The sequence below is a fragment of the Nycticebus coucang genome, chromosome 5 (assembly GCF_027406575.1).
Source record: "Nycticebus coucang isolate mNycCou1 chromosome 5, mNycCou1.pri, whole genome shotgun sequence".
Lineage (NCBI taxonomy): Eukaryota > Metazoa > Chordata > Mammalia > Primates > Lorisidae > Nycticebus > Nycticebus coucang.
This window is the reverse complement of record NC_069784.1, coordinates 24544363-24569543: the sequence shown is the minus strand read 5'-3', so window position 1 is coordinate 24569543 and position 25181 is coordinate 24544363. Positions and strand designations below refer to the sequence as shown.

Genomic DNA, 25181 nt, shown 5'->3' with positions numbered 1-25181 from the left:
AGAGACAGCACGTTTCATCATGAACAGTATCATCGTCTACAACTGAGAAGATGGATTCAGAGACGTTGAGGCGCCCAAGCTCATACTCTAGCGGGAGACTGAGCAAGGCTCAGTGTGCAGAGAGAGCTAGAGGGCCTTCCCCAGATACTGTACTCCACAGCCTCCCAAGAATGTTGGCACCAGCTGTAGGCATCCTCTGATCCTGTCTTCTTGCATGGGGTGGGTCCCCTGTCTGAATCCAGTGCCCCAGATATTGTCTTTGGGGAGAATAGAACCTTGGCTGCCAAGAGCCAGGCAGAAGGAAGGCCTTGGAGGAAAGGTTGGAGACCGTATCTCTTGGCTTTGTTATTGTCTTGGCTGCCCTTGGATGTACTTGTGGTTTTGAAATGTGGCCAGAGCCGGGCAGCTCTTAAACCTGCTGCATGATGTCACAGAAGGAGCCTTTGTTGTGCAAGTGGATTGGGCTTCTCCAAGAGGCCTGCAGACAGGATTTCCTTCTGACATTAGCATTCTGTTGATGACCCTTTGATTCATTTATCTTCAAGGATGAGTTTGTATTTGAATCTGAGACCTTCCCTGAGCTAACAGGGGACTGGTTCCTGTTGTAGTGGTGTCTGCATTGCCAGGGTGGCTCAGCGCTTGGAGACTGGTCAGGTCTTTTGTGTGCCCGTGGGTGTGTGGAGGCAGGCCTTCCCGGGAACAGCTGCAAGCGCCTAATTCCTTCTGCTGCTTGTGGTGTAGGAACAGGTGGTGGGACAATGTGGCGTTTCATTAGTTTGCATGAGTGGAGCTGACTCGTCACAAATGTTTTAACTGACAGTGGCCAGAAAGTCTGCAGAATCATCCCAAGTTGAAATCCTGTGCACTTTCCCAGGCAGTAAGTAACCTGTCATTTCAGTGTCAGAGTTTCAAAGGTAAAGCAAAAAGGTAGAAGGCCCAGAATCTTTGCAGACTTCTTTTTAAAACACTGACTCAAAGACCTAAGTCTGGGCTGTGCCTGCGCACTCATCTGAAGACTTGTTTCAGTTGTTCCTCTTCAGAAGCACCAAGTTCTAGAACTACTGCTTTAACAAATTAAGAGGTTCCCTCGACTGAGCCTAAGTCTTAGGCAGATAAACCAGCCCTTAGCTCAGAGTTAATCAGAAAGACCTGCAGGGTACAGTGTGAAGGTCTACGTACGTGCAAACACCTGCAATTTAGTAACACACAGGCAGGGCTGCTATCTACGGATTGGAAGCTTTTCATGCACAAAGGGATGGAAAATCTACTAAATAGATTTTAATAGAAGTTATACTTATTTAGTTAGTAGAGTGGACAATGACTTTTTCACAGCCCCAGTTCAAGAATGTCTTTAGAAAGTAATGTCCCATGGGCTGAATTTTTATTTTTAAATTTCAAGTTGAGTTTGACTAACATTTTGAAATGCAGCTGTTGCAGATGGGTTGATGTCTGAATACAGCTGTTGTGGAGGGGTTAGTGAATTCTGAGGAAGGGTGCCTGTCCGGGTCCAGTGGCCCCTGCTGAGGCCGGGGGTAGCTGGGTCAGAGGTGAGCTCAGCCTCTGCATCCCCCGCTGTTCTGGGTTGAAGGAGCCCAGAGAATGGGAAACGCCTGTAGGTCTACCAGCTGTCTGAGGGTAGTCCCAAATCCTGTACTGAAAAGGATGATTTGATCTAAAGGCCAGGATCTGTGCATTCTCAGCTGTTCTTCTGGGGAAGGTTTTTTTTTAACCAAATGCAAACTGTAACCGAGAAAATGATCAGAGAATTACACAATGCAGCCCTTGTTGAGTGGAGCTGTTCACCATCTCCTCTTGCCTCTCTTCCCCCCAAACTCCAGGCCAGACCTGCTTTAAATCTTGTTTTTTCAGGCCTCTCACATGCTATTTGGGAAAGGTGGAATTTTTTTTTTTTTTTTTGGTAGAGACAGAGTTTCACTTTATGGCCCTAGGTAGAGTCCAACTCCTGGGCTTAAGTGATTCTCCTGCCTCAGCCTCCCAAGTAGCTGGGACTACAAGCACCCACCACAACACCTGGCTATTTTTTTGTTGCAGTTTGGCTGGGGTCAGGTTTGAACCCACCACCCTCGGTATATGAGGCCGGCACCTTACCAACTGAGCCACAGGTGCCATCCGGGAAAGGTGGAATTTTTTTTTTTTTTTTTATGTAGAGACAGAGTCTCACTTTATGGCCCTCGGTAGAGTGCCGTGGCATCACACAGCTCACAGCAACCTCCAACTCCTGGGCTTAAGCGATTCTCTTGCTTCAGCCTCCCGAGTAGCTGGGACTACAGGCACCCGCCACAACGCCCGGCTATTTTTTGGTTGCAGTTCAGCCGGAACCGGGTTTGAACCCGCCACCCTCGGTATATGGGGCCGGCGCCTTACCAACTGAGCCACAGGCGCCGCCCGAAAGGTGGAATTTTTAATCTTGAGTTTTTCACATCCCTCCATCAATGTTAAAGAACATTGTAAACAGAAGGTATTATTATCTAGTTACAAATTACTACTCATGTCCTTATCACATGAGGATTTGGGAGCCATCCCAGCCTGGCCAGATATGCAAGCTGGAGAAGTCATTGTCGCAAGCCTGAAAAGTCACTTATGACACTCTTGATTGGAAGGAGACTGTCTTTAGGGGGCCTGGACTAGGTGGCTAGACCAGCTGGAGCTCCAGGGCAGATGGGCCTTCAGTTGACAGCCACCATGCTGCTTGCAGCTTTGTAAGGATATCACCCCGACTGTCCTCAAGAGACTAGCTGCCAGACTGGATGCAGAATTTCAACCTCTCTCTTCTTAAAGGCCCCCAAAGACAGGCATACATGGTCTTGTTTGAAGGACTGTGCTGTCTTTTACAAGATATGGAGGTCTGAGAAACTGTCCATAGTTGCCCCAGCCTTTATGCAGCTTGGATAGTCTGTAGTTCCAGATTCACTTGCAAATATATTAGCTAAAAGTAAAATTCCTCGTGCTATGAAGATGGGAAAAAACAAGACAGGTGATCCAGAGGACTTAGTTCATATCCCTATTTTTCTTCTTATTAGGGTGTCTGAACTAGGGCAAGTTTGAACTATAAAATGGGGGTGAAATAACCCCTCTGAGGAGTGCCGTGCAGGCTGTCACTGAATATGAAGGCGCCACTGACTGTCCCTGCTCTGACTTTCCCGCGTGAGTCTGGTACTTCCTCCTGGGAGTCTGCACTGAGCAGGTCATGTGCCTGCTCTTAGCTTCCACCTGGTCACCAGCAGTTTATTCATTTCTTGCTCAACTCTGATGGGGTACCTGACACCAAAGGCCACTTAAGCCTTTGCTTGGGATGTTGATGTGGCCATGGCCATCAATGAAAGCGGCTAGTGACCACGACACTGGTTCCAGTAGCCACACCTGGCAGCTTTGTGATTTTGGCTGAGTTATTTAACTTTTCTGAGTCTCCAGGTCCTCAAAGAGTGGCTCTGGAGATCAAATGTGACACATGGGAGGGCACCTGGCCTGGAGGAGGGGCTCTGCCTAATTGGTTTCCTTCCTTCCTTCCCTCCTTCCTCCTGGAGGGCTGGAGCTGGGAATCTCCTAATCCTCCTGTGTAACCTGAGATCACATTCAGTGCATGCAGCTTCTTTCCCACGTGTTGATGGAGCCTGGCTGGGGTCCCTCTCTCTGGGTCTGCCCTGCGGCAGTGTGTCTTGGCCAGCGCTCACAGGTTACAGGTGTAACAGCTGCGTGGTGCACTGAATATCAGCACACCGTTGTGCTAATACCCAGAACAGAGCCTGCTGTGTCAGTGACTTGGCCCTGAGCCTTGCTTGGTTATTCTTGTACATAATATCGGTGTCTTTGCTATTTATTCTTCAAGGCATATTTATTCAAGGCTCAAGGCCCTGAGCCTTGCTTGGTTATTCTTGTACATAATATCGGTGTCTTTGCTATTTATTCTTCAAGGCATTTTCAAGGTGTATTTGCTATATATTCTTCAAGGCTTGTTTTATTGTGGGCATTGTGCTACGTACCAGTGGGGAACGAAGTAGATGAGTGGCTTCTGTCCTTAGAGAGCTCCCAGTTTAGGGGCATTCTTGCTCCGGCTGGTCTTGAGCTCCTGAGGTCCAGCAATCCACCTGCCTCAGCCTCCCAAAGTGTTAGGATTTGGGGCATGAGCCACCATACCTGGCAATAAAATATGTTAAAATCAACTTCACTTTTTTTTTTTTAATTTGCTACTAGAAAATTTAAAATCACCAGCGGGGCTCACATTGTGTTTCTGTTGGACAGCACTGGTCTAGATCTTAGTAAGGAGTTTAGATTATCTCTCTGGGTCAAAGAAAACCCTTTAAAGGGTTTTAAGCAAGGAAATGGCATGATCAGATTCTGTTTTAAGAAGGTGGCTTCATCTCTGTGGAGAGCTGATTGAAGGGGAGGGTGGGCAGGGGGTGGTTGTAAAAGCCATAGAGTGCAGGTGGGGTCTGCCCTACGGTGGAGGAAGAAGAGATAAAGTGGGTGGTTTCAGGGTCTGTTCTGCAGGTAGACTGAAGGTTGGATGTGGTGGGCTGGGGGAGAGGTCCCATCAAGCATGGATGTAAGGGGTAGGGCCATTTACTGAGATGGGGAAGCAGGAGAGGGCAGCAAGTCTTCATTTGTTGGGTGCTTTTTCTTGGGGGGTGAAAGTAGATTGCTGGGAATCAAGACTTCTGCTTTGGGCATGCTGACTTTGAGATGCATGCACGTCTACGTGGAGGTGTTAACCAGCCAGGCAGTTGGTATTATGAACTATGGTATGAGTTAGGAGTCTGCCCAGAAATAAAATTAAAGCCATGGGAATGGATGCTGTCACCAAAGGAGAGGTCTAGAGATCTGTGTACAGAGAAAAGGGAAAGGACCCTGAGGAATCCCAGCATAATCTATGCCAGGGAGTCAGTGGAAGAGGTTGAGAGTTTGGCAGCAGAGAGGTGAGGTGGGGTTTGGATAGGGTTAGTGTTCAAAGGAAGATTTTTTTTTTTAAGATGTGAGAAAATAGTAGGAAAAGATTTCATCTTTTAAACTTATAATGTAAGAAAGGAAGTTTTTCCTTACTTGATTTTTTTTTTAGTAAACATGTCATGTTTTTTATTTGATTAAAACAGATGTGTCCCCAGATCCATCCTCCCTGGGGTCTGTGTCAACAGCAGTGATTATAGGTACGCCCATGGTCCTTGCCTAAGGCACTCCAGACATTCCCCAGTGCCCGTGGGCACTGAAGTTGGGAGTCAGGTCTTTGCCTGAGGGGTGATGGCTGTTTTTCCACCATTTGGGTGGCCGCCAGGAGCCACCAGGAGCACGGGAGCCTGCCCTGGAAGGTAGGTCAAGGGTATGTTCCTGTATCTGGTGGGCTAAAGCCTTCCTCTTAGTGGCTGAAGGATGTTACCTCAGAACCATAGCATTTTTTGTCTGCCTTTGAATTAGCTGAGAAGAAACCCGTATAAATGCGCTCTTTTAGGAGAGGGTAAGGAATGGTAGGGGGGTGGGTGGATGGGCTTGGTGGGAGTAGAGGAAGGGAAGATAGATAGCAGCCAAACAAAGCATCTGCTTTTATCAAAAGTGCTGTGTTTGGGCTTTGACAGCCTGAAGCCTGATGATTCACTGGTGCCAGACCCTCTGCGCCTGCCAAGAGACATATTGGCCTTGATACGGTTTTACTTGTTCTTACCCTATTCAATTTGAATGACGGCTGCCAAGTTGAGATTTCAACAGTGGCTTTTAGCTTCATGTTGTCACTAGGATTCTGCTGAGCACAAGTTAACCCATGACTGACTGGGTCGAGTTTTTATTAATGACTACTATTTCTACGAGTACAAGTCTTAGATTCGACATAGACTCACCGGAGGGACATACACAGGATATGTGGGTGGTGCTGTTTTAATTTGATTAGGCAATCTGCCTGAAAATGTGGTTGGATTTGCCATTCTTTCAGCCCAGGTCACAAACGGATTCATCAGGCATGGCTGTATTTTCAGATGAGATAGACACTGATTCATAGGAGCAGGACGTGGCTGTTGAAGTGAAAGAAGCAGGTGTTTCAGAAATCACCAGGCCTCAGAATCTCGGACAGCCGGAGTAGGAAATGTGTCTTTATCTGTGGCATCCTCTGGACTGTAAGAAGAAAGCTTCCCAAAGTTGAGGGCAATGATAAACCTGATTCAGTGGCCTCAGGCTCCAGAAGAGAAACACAGTTCAGGACAGCTGAACACAACACTAACAGTTCAAAAGGAGGAAGGGGTCTGTGACGCTTCAGGTAGCGCCTGTGTTTAAGGATGTGTGGGAAATCCTGCCTCCAGTCTGAGCCGCCATTTAAATGATTCCTCCACGTGGCGTGATGGGCCAGGGCCACGCTGATGTCTTCGTTCACAGGTACACTGAATATCTACCACGTGCCAGGCTTTGTGCCAGGTGCTGGAGAGTCACAGACAGAGAGGCCAAGTGTCTGTTCAGAGCCCTGGGAGAGCCACCTGACCTTTCCAGTACCTGTCCCCTTGCCTACTTTTCCCCTGGCCTGACTCCCCATTCACAGTGGAGCCCTTCGTATAGCCACTAGTTTGATAAGCAGTTGTGCTTTTTCTAACCCGTGACCTTAATATCCGAACAGACCTCACATTACTTTTTCTCCTTGACTTGGTGATTGTGGATGGTACTTTCTGGATGACCCTTCCTTCATAGCCTGCCTCCTCTGTGACCTTGGACCCAGACCCAGGAAAAGTCAGGCCATGCAACCGAGGAAGGCAGCTCTGGGCTGTAAATGAAACAGAGTACAGAGTGAGCAGAGGATTGTGAAAAATGCTAAGGGCAACAAAAAGGGCTTTCAGAAGTTATGTTTGGAACAGTAAGACCAAAGAAGGGGGTGTATGAGAGAAACCAAACTGCTGAGCTTCTGTGCTCTGGCTGGGAAGGGCAGGACAAGCGTGAAGGAAGAATTGCTGGTGTGGAGTAGATGAGGCCATGAGAAGAGGCTCTGCTGCTGCCAGATATGGTGAAGCTCCAAGGTCCAGGAAGACTGAGGGAGGGTGAGGCTGAGGTCCCCAATCAGCACAGTAACGCTGGGGGAGTATTGGGATTATGGGAGCTATAGGCAAAATGCAGGGGGATAAATATTTTAATTTTTTTTTTTTTTTGTAGAGACAGAATTTCACTTTATGGCCCTAGGTAGAGTGCCATGGCATCACACAGCTCACAGCAACCTCCAACTCTTGGGCTTGAGTGATTCTCTTGCCTCAGCCTCCCAAGTAGCTGAGACTACAGGTGCCCGCCACAACGCCTGGCTATTTTTTTTTGTTTTTGTTTTTACAGTTCGGCCGGGGCCGGCACCCTACCGACTGAGCCACAGGTGCCGCCCAATATTTTAATTTTTTAAAAAGGAGCTAGGGAGATGAAGTTAATTTATAAAACGATAAGCTTGACATTGATCTCAGAAAATATTCTAAAAAAAGATTTTTAGGATAGTGACTTTTGAAGACTTAGTAAAAGTAGGCAGTCACCATTAGTAGCTAGCAGGGTTTTGGTAAAATCAGGTCATGCCAGATGAACTTTCCCTCCTGGGACTCCTGGGTTGGAAGTGCAGAGGAATGTTGAGAAGGCATGCGTACAAATGTCAGTCGTTGACACTTTGCTTGGGGTGAGAGAGATCCAGGCTAGATGATAGTACAGGAAGCACGCTGGAGTCTGTGTCCTTAGCCCCCTTTTGGGCAATTAAAAAAAGTCATTGGACAGGCGGCGCCTATGGCTCAGTGGGTAAGGCGCCGGCCTCATATACCGAGGGTGGTGGGTTCAAACCTGGCCCTGGCCAAACTGCAACAAAAAATAGCTGGGCGTTGTGGCGGCTGCCTGTAGTCCCAGCTATTCCGGAGGCTGAGGCAAGAGAATCGCCTAAGCCCAAGAGCTGGAGCTGTGAGCTGTGATGCCACAGCACTCTACAGAGGGTGACAAAGTGAGATTCTGTCTCTAAAAAAAAAAAAAGTCATTGGACGATCATGTTGGTATACAGATCACATATGTGGATGACCTAAATCTGGGAGGGATAACTGACTAATATGTCAGAAGGATAGAAATGAGGTCCTCCAAAAGATCATGGTGTTCTGAAATGACAAACCAAGTCTAACTGGATAAAACTTTATAGGGAGAGACAGAGACATATACCGGTGTCCAAAAACATAACACGTGTAGTGAAAGGATGAGGCTTGTTTTAGCCACACATGAAACACATTCCAAGATGCAGCCTCAGAATAAATCAGCAGCATGCTCTGGCTTTCAAAGAAGCTCATCTGATTTTAGAAATATCACCTGAAGTTTAATATTCAGACCAAGGAAGTGGTCACACATGGCTGCCCCATTGTACCTGGTGAACTGTTTTGAACTCTGGAGTCAGAAATGGAAGATGAGTTAGTTCCTCCACTGCAGAGCAGAGAGCTTCCGTTTAGAGCCCTCCTGTTCTGAAGCAGATCTGTTGGTTTCATCGTTAAAGACTGTCCCTAAAATTCTTCTATATTAGTGAAAAGGGACTTCTCACATCATGTGTTTTTTGGTTATTTTGGTATTTTATTTTATTTATTTATTTATTTATTGAGACAGAGTCACACTATGTCACTCTGGGTAGAGTGCCATGGTGTCACAGCTCACAGCAACCTCAAACTCTTGGGCTTAAGCCATTCTCTTGCCTCAGCCTCCCAAGTAGCTGGGACTACAGGCACCTGCCACAACGCCTGGCTATTTTTGTTGTTGTTGTTTGCAGTTTTTGGCCAGGGCTGGGTTTGAACCCGCCACCTCCGGATTCCTTGAGCCACAGGTGCTGCCCCAAAATTTTAAATGTAAGATTTTTGTATGGTGCTTTCATATCCAGGAACCTTGCCTGACTCCTTATAAGCTGTATTGATTCCTTTGTGTTCTATGTAACCACCATGTGTGAATCATTACAGTTTTGTTCTCCCTTTTACAGTCCTTATACCTTTTATTCTTTTCCTTGTTTAATTGTACTGGCTAAGCCCCCCAGGACAGTGGTGAACAGAAGCAGCAGTAGTGGGCAACCTGGTCTTTCTGATTCATTGATTGATTTTAGTGATGCTTTCACCATTAAGAATGATGCTTGCTCAGGTTTTTGATAGACAGCCTTGGTTGGGTTGAGGAAGTTTTCTTTAGGTCTAGTTCAAGCTTTTTACCCCTGAGATTATAAAAAGATGATTTCTTTTCAAGTGTTCTTCATCATTAGATGCCCTAAATTATTTTTCTCCTTTAATTAGTGAATGTGCAGAATTATGTGTGTGTGTGTTTTTTTTTTTTTTGGCCGGGGCGGGGTTTGAACCTGCCACCTCCGGCATGTGGGACTGGCTCCCTACTCCTTGAGCCACAGGCACCACCCATGAATGTGGAGAATTGTATTAATAGATTTCTCATGTTAGACTGACTCTGTATTCCTGGAATAAACCTAATTTGATTATGATATATTGCTAAATCCATTTTTGGATTCGGTTTGTGAATATTTCGCTTTGGATTTGTTCTTACCTTTTCATGTATGAGATGAGTCTACCCTTCTCTGCTGCCTTGTCTGCTTTTGGTAGGTAAAAATTTTCATTGTTCTGTTTTCTTTATTATGTTTCAACTTAAACTGAACTCTTAATTTCAGTCTTTGTTTTCTTTTTTTTTGTAGAGACAGAGTCTCACTTTATGGCCCTCGGTAGAGTGCCATGGCCTCACACAGCTCACAGCAACCTCTAACTCCTGGGCTTAAGCGATTCTCTTGCCTCAGCCTCCCAAGTAGCTGGGATTACAGGCGCCCGCCACAACGCCCGGCTATTTTTTGGTTGCAGTTTGGCCGGGGCCGGGTTTGAACCCGCCACCCTCAGTATATGGGGCCGGCGCCCTACTGACTGAGCCACAGGCGCCGCCCTCAGTCTTTGTTTTCTAAAAATGAGCATTAGCCCTATATTTCCTTCAAAATACCACTTTAACTATATCCTGTATTCTGAAAACCCATATATGTGTACATACCACAAAGAACCAATCTTGTGTTATACCTATAAAATTCAATGAAAGCCTCAGGAAATTAGAAGTTCTTACTATAGGATTTTCATTTGCTTAATATGATAGACCAGATATTCTGAAAACTAAATAACATTTAAATTACAGATGTATGAGGCTGGACAATTAAGTTCATTACCTCATCATAGACAAAATGCTACAAACTAATACAACCTCTATGGAAAGAAGTATGGAGAATTCTCAAAGAAAGTTGACCTTCCATTTGATCCTCAATCCCATTACAGAGTATCTACTCAGAAGAACAAAAATCATTTTACCACAAGGACATTTGTACCAGAATATTTATTGCTGCTCAATTCCCAACACGTGGAATCAGCCCAAGTGTCCATCAACCCACAAATGGATTAACAAACTGTGGGAAACCATGGAGGACTATTCAGCCATAGGAAAAGATGGAGACTTTACATCTTTTGTGTTTACCTAGATGGAGTTGAAACACATTCTTCTCAGTAAAGTATCTCACAGATGAAAAAAAAGTGTCCAATGTACTCAATACTAATATGAAACCAATATATAAACAATTACCCACAGGAAAGAAAAAAACACAAGTATAGTTTAGTAAAGGGGAAGGGAGAAGGGAGGGTGATTGGCAGGATGTCACCTACTATGCACAATGTAAGAGTGTTCAGCACCCCCGGGGTGAAGGGCTCAACTACAGCTTGAACTTTACCTTAGAGTTGAAAAGAATGTAACCCAAACATCTGTACTCTCATATTTATCTGAAATTTAAAAAATAAATCAATTTTAAAAAAGAAAGAAAAATATTCCTTGGAGATATCCTTGGTGACTATCCCTATGGTCACCAAATGGCCAATATTCATTCTCCAATATCATGGTAGTGATATTCAGCGATGCGGTTATGTAGCACTTTTTCTAGGATGAGTTTGTGAACTTAATTGTCTGAACTGGTATTTTCAAAAACATTGGTGAATTCACAGGAAAATTAAATTCTTAAGCAAAACTCAGAAAATTAAATCCTCAAAAAGGAAGGTCTGTTTTAGTGAGATTTTGAGAACTTCCTAACTCACAATACCAAACGCTTATGGATCAACTGTCCTGTTAAGAGGGAGGAAATTCTCAGTCTGGTTACTGATGAGAAACAAACTACAATAGCAGACATATTATTTCTGTGACTCGACGTTCCTAGATTTTGAACATTAAAAAGTGAGACGCTGGAAAGAATGATATAACCAGGACAGACACAGTGACATTATTGAAACTTAATAAACTTAAAAGCAGAATAACAAGAGAGTCCGGTTTCACCCTGCTGCCTTCGCTGTGGACCATTTGCAGTGGGTCAGCGTGCCTGCCAGGAGGGGCTGTGGTGTCTGCCAGACCCTCCTTGTAAACAGAGACACGCACACCACGGATTCGCAAGGGTAAGGGTTCAGACTTGGCATAAGCTAAACAAAATTATTCTTTTTAAAAAAATCTTTTCATTTATATCGCCAAGTTCTTCTGTTTGTTTTCTGGTGATCTCTCTTGGAGAATATAAATCTGTGGTTCAAGGATTGTTTGCTGGACAGTCTTGTATGAATAATTGGATATTCTATTTCAAATAAAAGGCTGGGGAGATAGGGCCAACTGCTAATGGTTTTCTAGATCTCTGAGAAGGGAGTTTATATGTCTTCTTTCTGGTTACCTGGGATCATTCAGGTGGCTGCATGAGAAAGGGTGTGACATGGCACTTCTGCATTTACATAATTTTAATTTGGTTCAAGGTATTGCTTTTGAAAGCTTTGGGATTTGTAACACATGAACTTGGTGTTAGGCTACTCTCCTTGTGTTCCTTCCCTTGTCTCTTTAAAAAAAAGGAAGAGAAAAATATGAGGATATGTTAAGGATCCCTGGAGCACTGAAGCTAGAATCTGAATATAGGTGTATTCTCCTTTGCTCTCATAACAGAAGGAACAAGCCTCCCTTAGCAGGCCTTGCAGAGTTCATCTGGGGGCAGGGCCAAGAAGGGACTTCAGTTTTATTCTTTTCTTGGCTCGCAGGCCTTTTAGATGAAGAAAAGCAGCATGAGTCTGCGAGAAGTATCAAATATCTCTGTAGAAGATTCTCCAAGTGGTTTCCCTGAATATTTTTTTAGTCTTCTTTACAGAGAGTGCCTTTGGTTTGTCTCTGCTAACAGGTTATCAGGGGGGACTGACTCACTGCCGACGTCTCCCACAGGCCTAGCGAGATCAGTGTTGCCACGGCAGGGAGATTTACTGTGGGTTCCTAAACATGGTATGGTTTCTCTTGGCTTCTTTTTGTTTTTTGTTTTGTTTTAGGTTTTTTTTTTGTTGTTGTTGAAATAGAGTCTCACTCTGTCACCGTGGCTAGTGTGCTGTGGCATCATAGCTCACAGCAACCTGAAACTCCTGGGCTCAAGTGATCCTCTTGCCTCAGCCTCCTGAGTAGCTGAGACTATAGGTGGCTGGCACTATGCCCACCTAGTTTTTGTCTATTTTTAATAGGGACAAGGTCTCACTCTTGCTCAGTCTGTTTTTGAATTCCTGAGCTCAAGCAATCCACACACCTTGGCCTCCCAGAGGGCTAGGATTACAGGTCTGAGCCACTGAGACCGCTCTTGGCTTCCCTTTTTATAAAAAGGGATGAGGAGGGAAGTAGGGTTAAGGCCACTGTGCCGTTGCATAGCCTCAGTGCTGACTAATCAGCTGTACGTCTAACTGACTCCATCAACCAATGTTCCCGAGAACCTGATAATTTGCAGACAGATGGCATAATGCAGTTCGTCAGAACATCTGGCTCAAACCCCAGTTCCTCGTCTCCCTAGCTGGTGTCCTCTGCTTTGTCATCTGCAAATTGGAGATAGTACCACCTTCTTCCCGGTATTATGAAGATAAAACCTTCTAATTTATGTAAATCAGTTTAGAACAAAGCAAGTGCTTGTTAAAAATATTTTGTTGTTTTTTAAAAGATATTGCTTTTATTTTTTAAACTTGGGACCAGGTTTGAACCCACCACCTCCAGTATATGGGGCCAGCGCCCTACTCCTTTGAGCCACAGGCACCACCCTGTGTTGTTGTTTTTTAAAAGATATAGTCTCAATCCTAGCATTCTGGGAGGCTGAGGCGGGTGGACTGCCTGAGTTTACAGGTTTGAGACCAGCCTGAGCAAGAGTGAGATCCTGTCTCTAAAAATAGCTGAGTGTGTGGCGGGAGGTCCCATTTACTTGGGAGGCTGAGGCAAGAGAATCGCTTGAGCCTAAGAGTTTGAGGTTGCTGTGAGCTATAATGCCAGAGCCCTCTACCAAGGGTGACAAAGTGAGACTCTGTCTCAAAAAAAAAAAAAGATACGGTCTCTGCCCTCACACCCTGGCTTTCTCTTAGCTGACAGATGACAGAATGACCTTGTGAAGGCGTTCATCCCATTTTAAGAGGTGTTAGTTGTTGGAAAGCACTTCCCTAAGTGGGACTTAAATCTTCTTCCAGGTAGTCCTCTCTGCCGCCCCAAAACAGAGTATGTGCTGTTTCTTCCACACGGAAACCCTAAGCTGTTAGATGACAGCTAGGTGACAAGCTGCTCTTCCCAGCCTGAATATTCCTCTAACTTTCAGTTCTTCCCCCTCCCGTGTGGTTTCAATACCCTCTCTCTATCCTGGTTGTGGTTTTCTGGACCTGTCCTGGAGAGTCAAGGTTTTATTTACTCCCTTTCAGAGTATAAGTGAATATTCTCCATGAGCTCTGACAAATACCTCCTACCTCCTTTCATTTTGGTGTTTTTGATTTTGTTCTGTTTTTGCTTTTGTTTTGAGACATGGTCTCTCTCTGTTGCCTCAGGCTGGAGTATAGTTGTGTCATCATAGTTCACCGAGCCTCAAACTCCTGGACTCAAGTGATCCTCTTCCCTCAGCCTCCTGAGTAGCAGGGACTATAGGCACCACCACACACCCAGAAAATTTTTCTATTTTTAGTACAGACAGGGTCTTACTGTGTTTCCCAGGTCTCAAACTCCTGGCCTCAAGTGATCCTCCTGCCTTGGCCTCTCAAAGTGCTGGGATTACAGGCGTGAGCCACGGTACCTGTTCTGGTTCTGGTTTTTAATCTTCTGCCAATGTAGCCTAGGATCCCAGTAGCATCTTTTTTTGAGACAGAGTCTTACTCTGTTACCTTGAGTAAGTGTGGTGGCATCATCACAGCTTACTAGAACCTCAAAACTCCTGGGCTCAAGTGATTCTTCTGCCTTAGCCTCCTGAGTAGCAGGGACTACAGGCACACCCCACCGTCCCAGCCAATTTTTCTTCTTTTAGAATAGCCAGGGTCTCACTCTTGCTCAGGCTGGTCTCAAACTCTTGACCTCAAGCAAGAGGAGGATTAACATGCAGATTACCATCTGGGGTTTGAGCCAGATGTTCTGACTTCCTGCTCTGGCCTCCCAGAGCAGTAGGATTATGGGTGTGAGCCACCATGCCCAGCCCATCAGCATCTTTGATAACCACGCTGCTTCACAGTTCAACTTGGTTAACTAAATTTCACATCGTTCCCGCATTTGTCCCTGCTAATTTAGTTGACCAATTTTGATTGTGAAGTTTCATTTTGAATTGGAAGTTCAGAATTTATCAGTGTTCCATTTCGTCTGGTTAGATTTTTCCTAAATTATTTGGAAGGGCATTGGAGAAGACCTAATTAATGTTCTTTAATGCATGGCAGGTACTTCAAACAGTAAGCACCCTTATATTACTTGCTATGTGCCAGGCACTGTTTTAAATATTTTAGTAAATTAAAAATTTCACCTTTGTTCAGTCTCCACAACTACCCTGTGATACAAATAGTATTATTCCCATTTTACAGAAGACAGAACTGAGCCGTAGAGGGATAGTATTCAGATGGTGGGCTGTGTTCATGTTCACACAGTAATAAAGAGAAGTATGTTTGAACCCAGGTATATGGTTTCATAGCCTGTGCCCATAGTTCCTCAGGTAGAGTGCTTGTCATGTGAATGTGGTCACTGCATATCAAGGTTCTCATTTAAGGTATCATAGTAGTGTGAATAGATAGGGAGTTTGGATAGAGCACTTCTGTCTATGCTTAAGGACTTTCTAGGCAATCTGTGGTTTGTTGTTTATTTTTGGTGGGGGTTTGGGGAAGGGCACTAGTTGTTCAGTTCAAAACTAATCTACCTTACTCAACACTCAGTGACTTGGGGTCCCAACTCAGAAGTTGGGGTCATAATAACATCATGATTTAGCTGATAATCCAGATGTAATTTAATTTTAGCATTCCTTAGGTCAACTAGTCTATTCCTTTATCATGAGAGGAAATATAGTCAGATTAGTGGTTGTAAATCTCTTTTTTAGGTGTTCAGCATGTCACTTTTTAAAAAAAAATTTGCCTAGGATCTGCTGTTTTCACCAGACTTAGTTGTAAAATCCTTTTCTTTTCACTGTTTTGTTTCGCAGTCACACACTATTTATTTTTACTTATTTCCTTTCACCTTTTGAAAGTAGGAATGTCCCCTCCCCCTGTCTCTGGATGGGTGCAGTGGCTCACACGTATAATCCTTGCACGCTGGAAGGCTGAGGACAATAGATCGCCTGAGCTCAGGTGTTCAAGACCAGCCTGAGCAAGAGCAAGACCCCTGGCTGTACTAAGAAAATCTAGCTGGGCATAGTGGTAGGCGCCTGTGGTCCCAGCTACTCAGGATGCTAGGCAAGAGGATTGCTCAAACCCCAGGAGTTTGAGCCTGCTGTGAGCTATGACACCACCCAGGGCAACAGAGTGAGACTGTCTCAAAAAAAAAAAAAAAAAAAGAAAGAAACTCGCTGTACACTTCCTGAGTGAGTTCTCAGACTAAATCTGCAGCTGCCCTGTAGAACAGCTGGGATAACAATGTTGGCCAGGCCAGGCACTGTGTGGTTAGCAGTGTCCCCACACAGAGACAGGGTCACCCCGAGGCAGATGGCCTGCCCTCCCCACAACCCTGCTCCTCCACCCAGCGGTGCAGGCACCTGAGAGGGCTGCCTGCACAGCCTTGATGAGCTCCTCCCGCTTCTGTTTGACCTTCACCACAACACACTTCTCCTGGCAGAGGAGAAGGAAGCCAGGAGGTGCCCAGCAGTCTGTCCTCCCTCTGCCCCGGGCCCTCTGCCTCCAGCAGTTGGCTGTTCTCAATCTTCTTACCCTAGTTATTAGATTTTTCTTCTGCTCTTTAATTTTTTCTGCCTGGTTCCTTGGGGTCAGGGGTGGTCTTCCTTGCCCTCTGAGGGTCCCTCAGGGAGGGATTCCTGGGGGAGCTTGGATAGAGACCAGGGAGAGCAGTCTCCCTGGGTTGGGGCAAGGGCTGACCTCAGGGAGGAAAGGAGAACAAGGGTCTTTGGGGTAAGGTGGGGTTTCCAAATAGCTGGTCCTCATCCCTGCTGTCAGGACACCAGAAGTACTGTTAGGAATTAGGGAGTTTTAATCACAAATAGGACAGAAATCTAAGCCAGCACTCACTGATGGTTTATGGGAAGATGATAAGAGAGAGAGCTTGGAAAACAAACTCTAGACCTCTTCGGTCAATTCATGGAAAATTGTTTATTTCCTTCCTTCTTTTTCTTATTATATTCATCTCTTCCATTTAATACCTTGGTTTTGAATGAGTCTCCTTTTGAGTCCTCTGCTTCAGTCAAGCCTCATTAAAAGACCATCCCTTTTCATTTTTTAATGTGCAACTTCCATTTACCAAGAGTAGCTTTTGAAGAGCGACCAAGTTCAAACCACGTAAATGGTACACGTAACACCTCCTTCCTCCATCCACTATGCTTCCCACTAAAGTAGAAGTAAAACCCTAACCTCAAAAGCATTACTGTTATGTTGGCTTTCTGTGTGATTTTTACCAGATTTTAATCATTCATCCAGTGCAACATCCTGTGCTACTTGTCACACATAGAAATAGTCCACTAGCATACAAATATGTCTGAGTTTCAAGTGAAAAGGAACAGATATATTTCAAGAAAATAATATATAGAAACTTTGTCATAGCGCTGGCCTCTGATGCCGTTTCAATGTTTAGGGCGAGCCTGTGGTTGAGAGCACCTCTTCAGTTCTTTCTTCACTAACCGCAACCACGAATAGCAAAGGGAGAGTCTTTGAGGAAGCGGAGTGATATTTAGATGTGTTTTCTCTGAAACATCCAGTAGAACCTCTTCCAGTGTTGGAAATGTTCTGTAATTGAATTGTGTAATGCTGCTAGTCACGTGTGTCTGTTGAAAACTAGCCATGGGCTTAGTGCAACTGAGGAACTGAATTTTTTTTTTAATTGTTTGGGATTCATTGAGGGTACAAAGAATTAGGATACACTGATTGCTTTTGTTAGATAAAGTCCTCATAATTGTGTCCCATCTCCAAGAGGTGTGCTATACACCATGAACCCCCACCCCCCGCTCTCCTCCCCTCTCCTGGCTCCCTCATTCCCCTGCCCCCTACCTTAGCTATTTCTGGGTCTTGGCTGTCGTGAATAACGGTGCAGTGAATAGGAGAGTACAGACATCAGTATGAGGTGATGATTTCTTCGCCTTTGGGTCATAAGGAAATTCTATTTTTAACATCCTTACAAACTTCGTGTTTTCCCTGTTGGCTGTAGCAATATACATTCCCACTAACAGAATCCCAGGGTCCCTTTTCTCCATACCCTCACACACATTTGTTACCTTTTTATTTTTTGATAATAGCCATCCTAACAGGTGCGAGTTAATATCTCAGTGGTTTTCATTTGCATTTCCCTCGTGATAATGGTGTCGAGCACCTATTCATATACCCGTTGGCTGTTTTGGGGTCTTACTTGAAGAAATGTCTGTTCACATCTTTTGTTCATTTTTGATTGGATTGTGTGTTTTCTGCTAGTGAGTTGTATAAGTTCTTTACACATTTTGGATATTATCCCCTTATCAGATACATGGGCTCTGTAGGCTACCATACGGTTTTGTTGATCATTTCCTTTGCTGTGCAGAAGCATTTGGTTTGATGTAATCTCATTTATTTCTTTTGGGGGCTGAGCTTTTGGTATGCTATCCATTGATTGCACATTTTTTTTGGTAAACATATTTCAGCCTTACAGCTAACATATGCGTACTTATTTATTTAGAACAGTGGCTCTCAAAATGTAATCCATAGACCCCTGGGAATTCCTGAGACCCTGTCAGAAGATTCATAAGATCTAACCTATTTTCATGATGACACTAAGATGTTACTTGCCCTTTTCACTGTGTCGACATTTGCACTGATGGTGCAAAAGTGATAGTGGATGAAATTGCTGTGCCTCGGTGCAAAGCAGGCAGTGCCTTCCAACTGACCAGGACTCACTGCATTCCCCACCTCTTTGCTTTCACAGATCTTTTTAAAAAATCAGTTTCTCTTAAGAAAGTCTTTGGTGAAAAGGTAAAAAAAAAAAAAATTGTATTAAATCTCAACTCTTGAGTATACATTTTAAAAAATATTTTGTGTAACAAAATGGGAAGTAGATACGGAATGCTTTTGCTGCATACCAAAGTAAGACGGTCATCTGGAAGGATAAGCTCTTCTGTGCTCGGAGCGTGACCTATCTAGCCACTTTTTTTCATGATCTGTTAAGTCCTTGAAAAGTATTCTTAAACAGCTTGTCTTTCAAAGTTGTCTTCCAACTCTTATGACTCAAAGAACCAGAAAGGAAAATATAATTACGAGGTGGTCCTGAGACAGTAAGGCTGTAGAGGCAGCACAGGCCACCTGCCTCGTGGTGGCCCCTCTCTGTGTGGGCACACTGCTAACTGCAGCCAGCACTGCCTCAGGAACAAAGCACAGCGAGCTGTTGCCTGTCTGCTCCTGAGAAAGGCAGAGGTTTCTCCTGAGAGAATAGTTCAGGGAGTGTGGGGAGTTCTCACAGGCATCTCCAGAGAAAGGGAGGGAGGAAATATTTTGGCTTTTGAAGGGTTAAAGGAAAAGGATTTACAACCTGATCTGGTGGTTAAGGCAGAGATCCTAGGCATGATTGTAAACAGAATTACTAACATCATGACAGGTGGAATGCCTCAAAAAAGAGCGTTAAAAATTACAAATCATGACTATACCATGTATAATATGGGTATTTGATAGATATTTTCCCCATAAATGAATGAAATGAAGCTCAAGGAAAATGTTTGACAGTGTTAGTTGCCAGTGAAAAAAATCCAAGTTTTCAAGTAAAAATTAGAATTTTGGAAGAACTTGTATCTTCTGCCATGAACTTGACAGTTATTAACACAGTCAGCCTTTTGTAAATGAGGGTTCTGCATCTGTGGATTCAGCCAACTGCAGATTGAAAATATTAAAAAAAAATGGTTTGCTCTGTACTGAACATGTGCAGACTCTTTTCTTGTCATTATCTCCTAAACAATACAGTCTGGGGCGGCGCCTGTGGCTCAGTCGGTAAGGAGCCGGCCCCATATACCGAGGGTGGCGGGTTCAAACCCGGCCCCGGCCAAACTGCAACCAAAAAATAGCCGGGTGTTGTGGCGAGCGCCTGTGGTCCCAGCTGCTCGGGAGGCTGAGGCAAGAGAATCGCTTCAGCCCAGGAGTTGGAGGTTGCTGTGAGCTGTGTGAGGCCACGGCACTCTACCGAGGGCCATAAAGTGAGACTCTGTCTCTACAAAAACAAAACAAAACAAAAAAAACCAATACAGTCTAACTACTGTCTACATAGCATTTACATGGATTAGGTAGCATAAGTAATCTAAAGATAACTTCAAGTATATAGGAGGATGCGAGTAAGGTTATATGCAAACACTATACCGTTTTATACAAGGGACTTGAGCATCCATGGATTTTTGGTAACCTTGGGGTGGGGCAGAGGAGGGGACACTGGAAGCAGTCCCACCTGGATACTGAAGGTCACTGTCCCTTAATACCATCTCTGATGATAACAGCAGTTGTATTAAAGTAAAATGGCTCAAAATTTGGAATATCTGCATAACTCAGTAAACCAGTATTTTCCAGAAAACTGGTTACAGAATCAAACAAGGATAAAGCTTCATTCAAAGTGCAAGATATACACAAAAGAGTAAGAAATAGGGTTCTAGGTTCCACATGACACCTAATCTTTAAGAAACTGTCACTTGTTGATTTTTTATATGGTACCAAAGGATACCGTATCAAAAGCCTGGAAGCCTATTCAAATACCCTTTTCTTTTCCAATCGTGTATCTGTGTGAGGATGGATTTTCTTCATTTATTTCAGCCAAGACATGTCACACAACACATTGAGTGCAGACGTAGATATGAAAGTTCAGCTGTCTTAAAAAGCTTAAGATAGACATTAAAAAGCTTTTCAAAAATGTAAAATGTTGTCACACTTCTCACAAAATTTTTGTCATGAAGAATGTGTTTTTCATAAAAATGTCACATAAACATGAAATTCTATTTAGAAAAATGGTTTCTAAATAGAATTAGCATTTTGAAAATTTCTCAGATTTCATTTCTAATATCAATCCTGAATAGATATAACCCAAATAAACAGCAGCTCTTTGGGGGCCCTTAATAACGAGTATTAGAGTGTTCAAGGGATCCTGAGACCAGAAGATTTGAGAACCTTCAATTTGGACAGTACAAACCTATATACATATTTATCCATGTGTTAAGACATAATGTATATGACTATAAAGTACATTTTAAGACATACATAAAAATAGAAATGTGAGGAAGATAAAAAATAGCATTTCAATGATTCTGATATTTTTCTGTATTCTCAGGGCCAGACCACTGGGCCAAACAGTGGCTATAACCTAAAATATTCAGTAGAAAATCAGGGGGTTAAGTACTTAAAGGGGAAGCACAGCTAAAATGCTGCTGACACGATTTTTAGTCACTATATGGTTGGCTCCATGGTTCCAAAGCCTGATGACACGAGTGTGTGCACACGAGGGGGCGAGCAGAGCACCGACACCAAGGAGACCTCTCAAGTTGGGTGACTTGTTGCGCAGACTCCTCTGCTTTGGGAAGAGATGCCAGCTGGAAGGCAGAGTATGCCTGGTTTGAAGACAAAGACTGCCGTATACCCCTCTTTGAGTGCACTCGGAGACTGGACGGTTAAGCTTTTCTCCAACCCCATGGCCCTACAAAAGGATTCTTTTAAGAATAGAAATCTGTCTGCAGGGGGGTGTTTTGGACGCCAGCCCGCCTCTGCGCATGCGCTCGGTGCACAGCCCGGCGCAGCCACGGGGGATGGTTTGGGGTTTGAATCCGTTTCCATCTTGAGATGGGTTGTGTCCCTGACCCGTGGGGTCGGGACTGCGCGTGCCTGAGCAGTGGCCTCGCTATTCTTGTTCAAGAGCGCTGTGGTCCCCCGACTTTGGTGGCTCCCGCCCGAGGGTTTGGGGTCGAGCCGCCCTCGGGAGGGCGCCGCTCGCAGCCGGCGGGGTCCCGCGCCTTCTGCGGGGCGCTGCCTGTCCGCAGCCACCGAGGAGCCCCCTTCAGAGGAGAGACGAACCTTGCCGTGTTAGGAGCTTTTCTGTCCTTTTTAAACGGTCGCACCTCTGTGGGAATGCGTTGATGTTTTTGAGGTCTCTGAAGGCAGCTGTCTTTGCACAGTCCGGGTGGCGGGTCCCTCACCGTAACCCCGCGAGCCTTGAAAACTTACTTTTCCTGGCTCCTCCTCGTGCTCCTTTCACCTTGGTCACGTTCCCTTTCCCAATAAGTCACCCTCCTCGGTGCCACCTCTTATCTTTACTTTTAACTGTGTAGTTAATCGCAGTGTGTTACTATGATAGACGTAAGAGCAGCCATTAGATGGTGGAATAAAGCACAGAGTGCAAAGAAAATCAGGAGGAATTGCTCAGGCTTAGCCAGGAGTGGGCGGGTAACGGAGCCAGCAACAAGCGGGAAAAGCTCCACTCCCTCTGCCTCCACGGCTGGCCACTTGGGGCAGCCACTCTGTCCACCTGAGCCTCTGATTCCCTTCTGTCAGGGTGGGTTGGTCCTGCTGGGACCATTTGGGAGTTAACCTAGACACCATTAATGCTTGAAAGGGCCACACGTCCCCACCTCTGGTCCTGCTTGCCTCCCATCTCTCATCCAAGCTCTTTGCCTTAGACGTTGAGTTTTTATGCTCTAGTAATTCTGTAACTCCTGTGCATAAACAGTCTCACATCCTGGGGCCTCAGTTTGACAGAAGAGCATGTGGAGCTTCCAGACTGGCATCCTGGGGTCTCCCACCCACCCCACCCACCGGAAAACAATCCACATCTGCCTAACTTAAATGAGTAGGGTGATAGAATATTGGTAAAGTAAAGTAACATTTTACCTAATATAAGAGTATGTTAATCTTGTACATCCTTCGGATGGAAGTGGAAGACATTATTCTTAGTAAAGCATCACAAGAATGGAGAAGCATGAATCCTATGTACTCAATTTTGATATGAGGACAGTTAATGACAATTAAGGTTATGGGGGGGAGCAGAAAGAGAGACGGAGGGAGGGGGTGGGGCCTTGGTGTGTGTCACACTTTATGGGGGCAAGACATGATTGCAAGAGGGACTTTACCTAACAATTGCAATCAGAGTAACCTGGCTTATTGTACCCTCAATGAATCCCCAACAATAAAAAAAAATAATAATAAAAAAGAAAACTAAAGACAGAGAAATGGGGCAGGATAAAAGATACAGAAAAAAAAAAAGAATATGTTAATCTTAATTGTTTTCACATTTATATTTTCTCTTTTCAGGGAACCACATCTTATGGACCCAACTCTGGAATATGTGAAGGTAGGAACAGGATTTAACATGTAGTCATGACCTTGTGTGATAGATGGCCCGTTTTTAAAACAGTGTGGCCAAAAAAGCTGTAGTCCACTTTGTGTAGAAAGCTGGCTAGATTGTCTGATACAACCAGGAGGAAATTTGACTCTCTTTAAACCTTTTGTAAGTTTGATATGGTTTCCTGTCATTCTAGTGCAGGTCTAAAATCTTTTTCCCTTTATCTGGTATTTGAAGCCAGATGTGTTTTAAAATTCAGGATTTTTTTTAGAGAAAGGTGATATTGTCCATATATGTAATACTCTCAAAGAGGGCTAGGGTCAGTATCCTGTAATCAGACATTATTTCCATGGTAACATGAATATTCACAGTAAGAGGGATAAATAAATTACAAACGATTTTATGTAGTTCAGGTTATATTTTGCCACCAAATGAGATTGGATTAGTTTTGCTGCCCCATGAGCTATTTCTTTAACTGTTAGTTTTCAGAGTTCTCTGCATTTTGGAATGGTAGATGAGGAATTATGGACACGTGTTTAACTTCTGTGGCGGACTGAAGGTTCTCTGAGATTTTATTAGCTGTCCTCTCTCCACAGCTAATCTGGGACCAAGGAGTGATATGTTACTTTCCAAAGGGGCTGGCAGTCGATGCTTCTAAATATGCAATCCTTCTAAACAATATTTTCCTTCTGGACTGAAAGAAAAGATACTTCATACTGCTTCCCTCTGTCCCTGGGCCCATGCAGGTTGGGGGTGTGTATGCTTATTTTATTTTTGAGAACTATAATTAAATCTGGCACCTCCTACAAAAGAGAGAAGACTTATTATCACATTTAATGTCTTGGATTTATGACAACATATACTGAGGGTGTCAGAAAAATGTATACACATTTTAAGAAAGGAAAAAATCCGTATTAAAATTGTAATACTCAATATATACCGATAACAAAAGATGACTACAAGTCACATTTGAGCACCTCAAATTGCAGAAGTGTAATTGCAAGCGTCAACATTGACTTGAGTATTACAATTTTAATACTGTTTTTTCATTTCTTAAAACATATATACATTTTTTGGCACCTTGAGCATGATTACTTTTTAGAAGGAATCAGGACATACATGAGTTAGGTTTTAAAGAGCTTACCTCCTTAGAAGCCGCCTTCCATCTTTGTTAGTAAAAAGGCAGAACCCAGTGTCAGAGTATTCAGGCTGGTCACTTTTTTGAGTACCCATGCCTTCCCCCAGAGTTTTGGCATTTCCCCCCATCTCTAAACCAGAGGATGGGTGGGAAGGAGCAAGTTTGCCAGTGGAACCTCTTGGTCCTTCATTAGTTCTAATGAAGTTCGTTAGAATGAAGGTGGCTACTATTTTTCCCCTCTGTCTTATACCTGAGTGATATCTGAACTGTGTTTTCATGGTTACAAATGTGTAATCCTACCAGGAGGTCTGCCCCCCACCCTGAACCTGGTTAGAACTTTATAAATGGTATGGCTGCATTCCTCCCTGATGTACCTATGACATACGATTTTGGCCAGGTTGTGCACGGCAAAATGTTACTCACATAGACCACAGTTTGACTCGACTATAACATAAAAAGTGTGTTCTAGAATCATGCCATGTGTAAATCACAAGAACTCTTTAAAAATCACTTTATGCCATGTTTCAGAAATTGGCTGTCTCCCACCACAGGCCCAGTCAGGCTGTGTTCAGCAAGTATACGCCTTGCTTTTTCTTCAATAACTCGGTTTTTTCTTTTACAGAAGTTCAAACCCCTTTTAAGATAATCCAGTGGTGAATTCTAAATTCTAAAGCTAAACAACGATAATTTTAGAATGGCCTGATTTAGTATTATCTAAGCTATACATCTCATTCATGAATATTGATCATTATGAAGTAAATTGTATTGACAAAGAAGGGAATTGGGGAATTGGTAATGACTTCCATTTATCTGCCATTTCCCTGCCTTCTCTTGGCAGTGAGACACAATGGAACTGCTCTTTGGAGGTGCAGAGAGGTCTCTTTTCAAGAACTTTTGAGTTTTTCTGAAGGCCACTCTTTCTTTCTAACCTGCTTTGAATCTGGCCAAGCCTTATAAATCATGTGTCTATGTCCCTCCTGAATGCATCACACATTTTTTCCATTCTCACTTTGCCCTTGGTTTAGAGCAGTGTTATCCAACGTTTCTTATCACAGCACATTTGAACCTATAGTTAAACTTCCATGGCTTACTTAAATCTTAATAAGGGTACATGCGAAATTTACTAAATGTAGAATATAAATGTCTTAACACAATAAGAAAATGCCGTGAAGGCTATGTTAACCAGTTTGATGAAAATATTTCAAATTGTGTATAAAACCAGCACATTGTATCCCATGATTGCATTAATCTACACAGCTATGATTTAATTAAAAAAATAAAAAATTAAAAAAATAAAGAGAAAAAA

At 43.9% G+C, this 25181-nt stretch overlaps 1 protein-coding gene across 2 annotated transcripts in view; it reads left to right on the top strand.

Annotated features, from left to right (window-relative positions):
* BCAR3 (BCAR3 adaptor protein, NSP family member) overlaps positions 1 to 25181 on the top strand; it is a 112105-nt gene that overhangs the window by 12029 nt on the left and 74895 nt on the right. For both annotated transcript variants that reach the window (XM_053590307.1, XM_053590306.1), the window contains one exon: positions 22707 to 22746. In XM_053590307.1, the coding sequence (XP_053446282.1) occupies positions 22707 to 22746 (40 nt within the window). The remainder of the gene's footprint in view (positions 1 to 22706; positions 22747 to 25181) is intronic.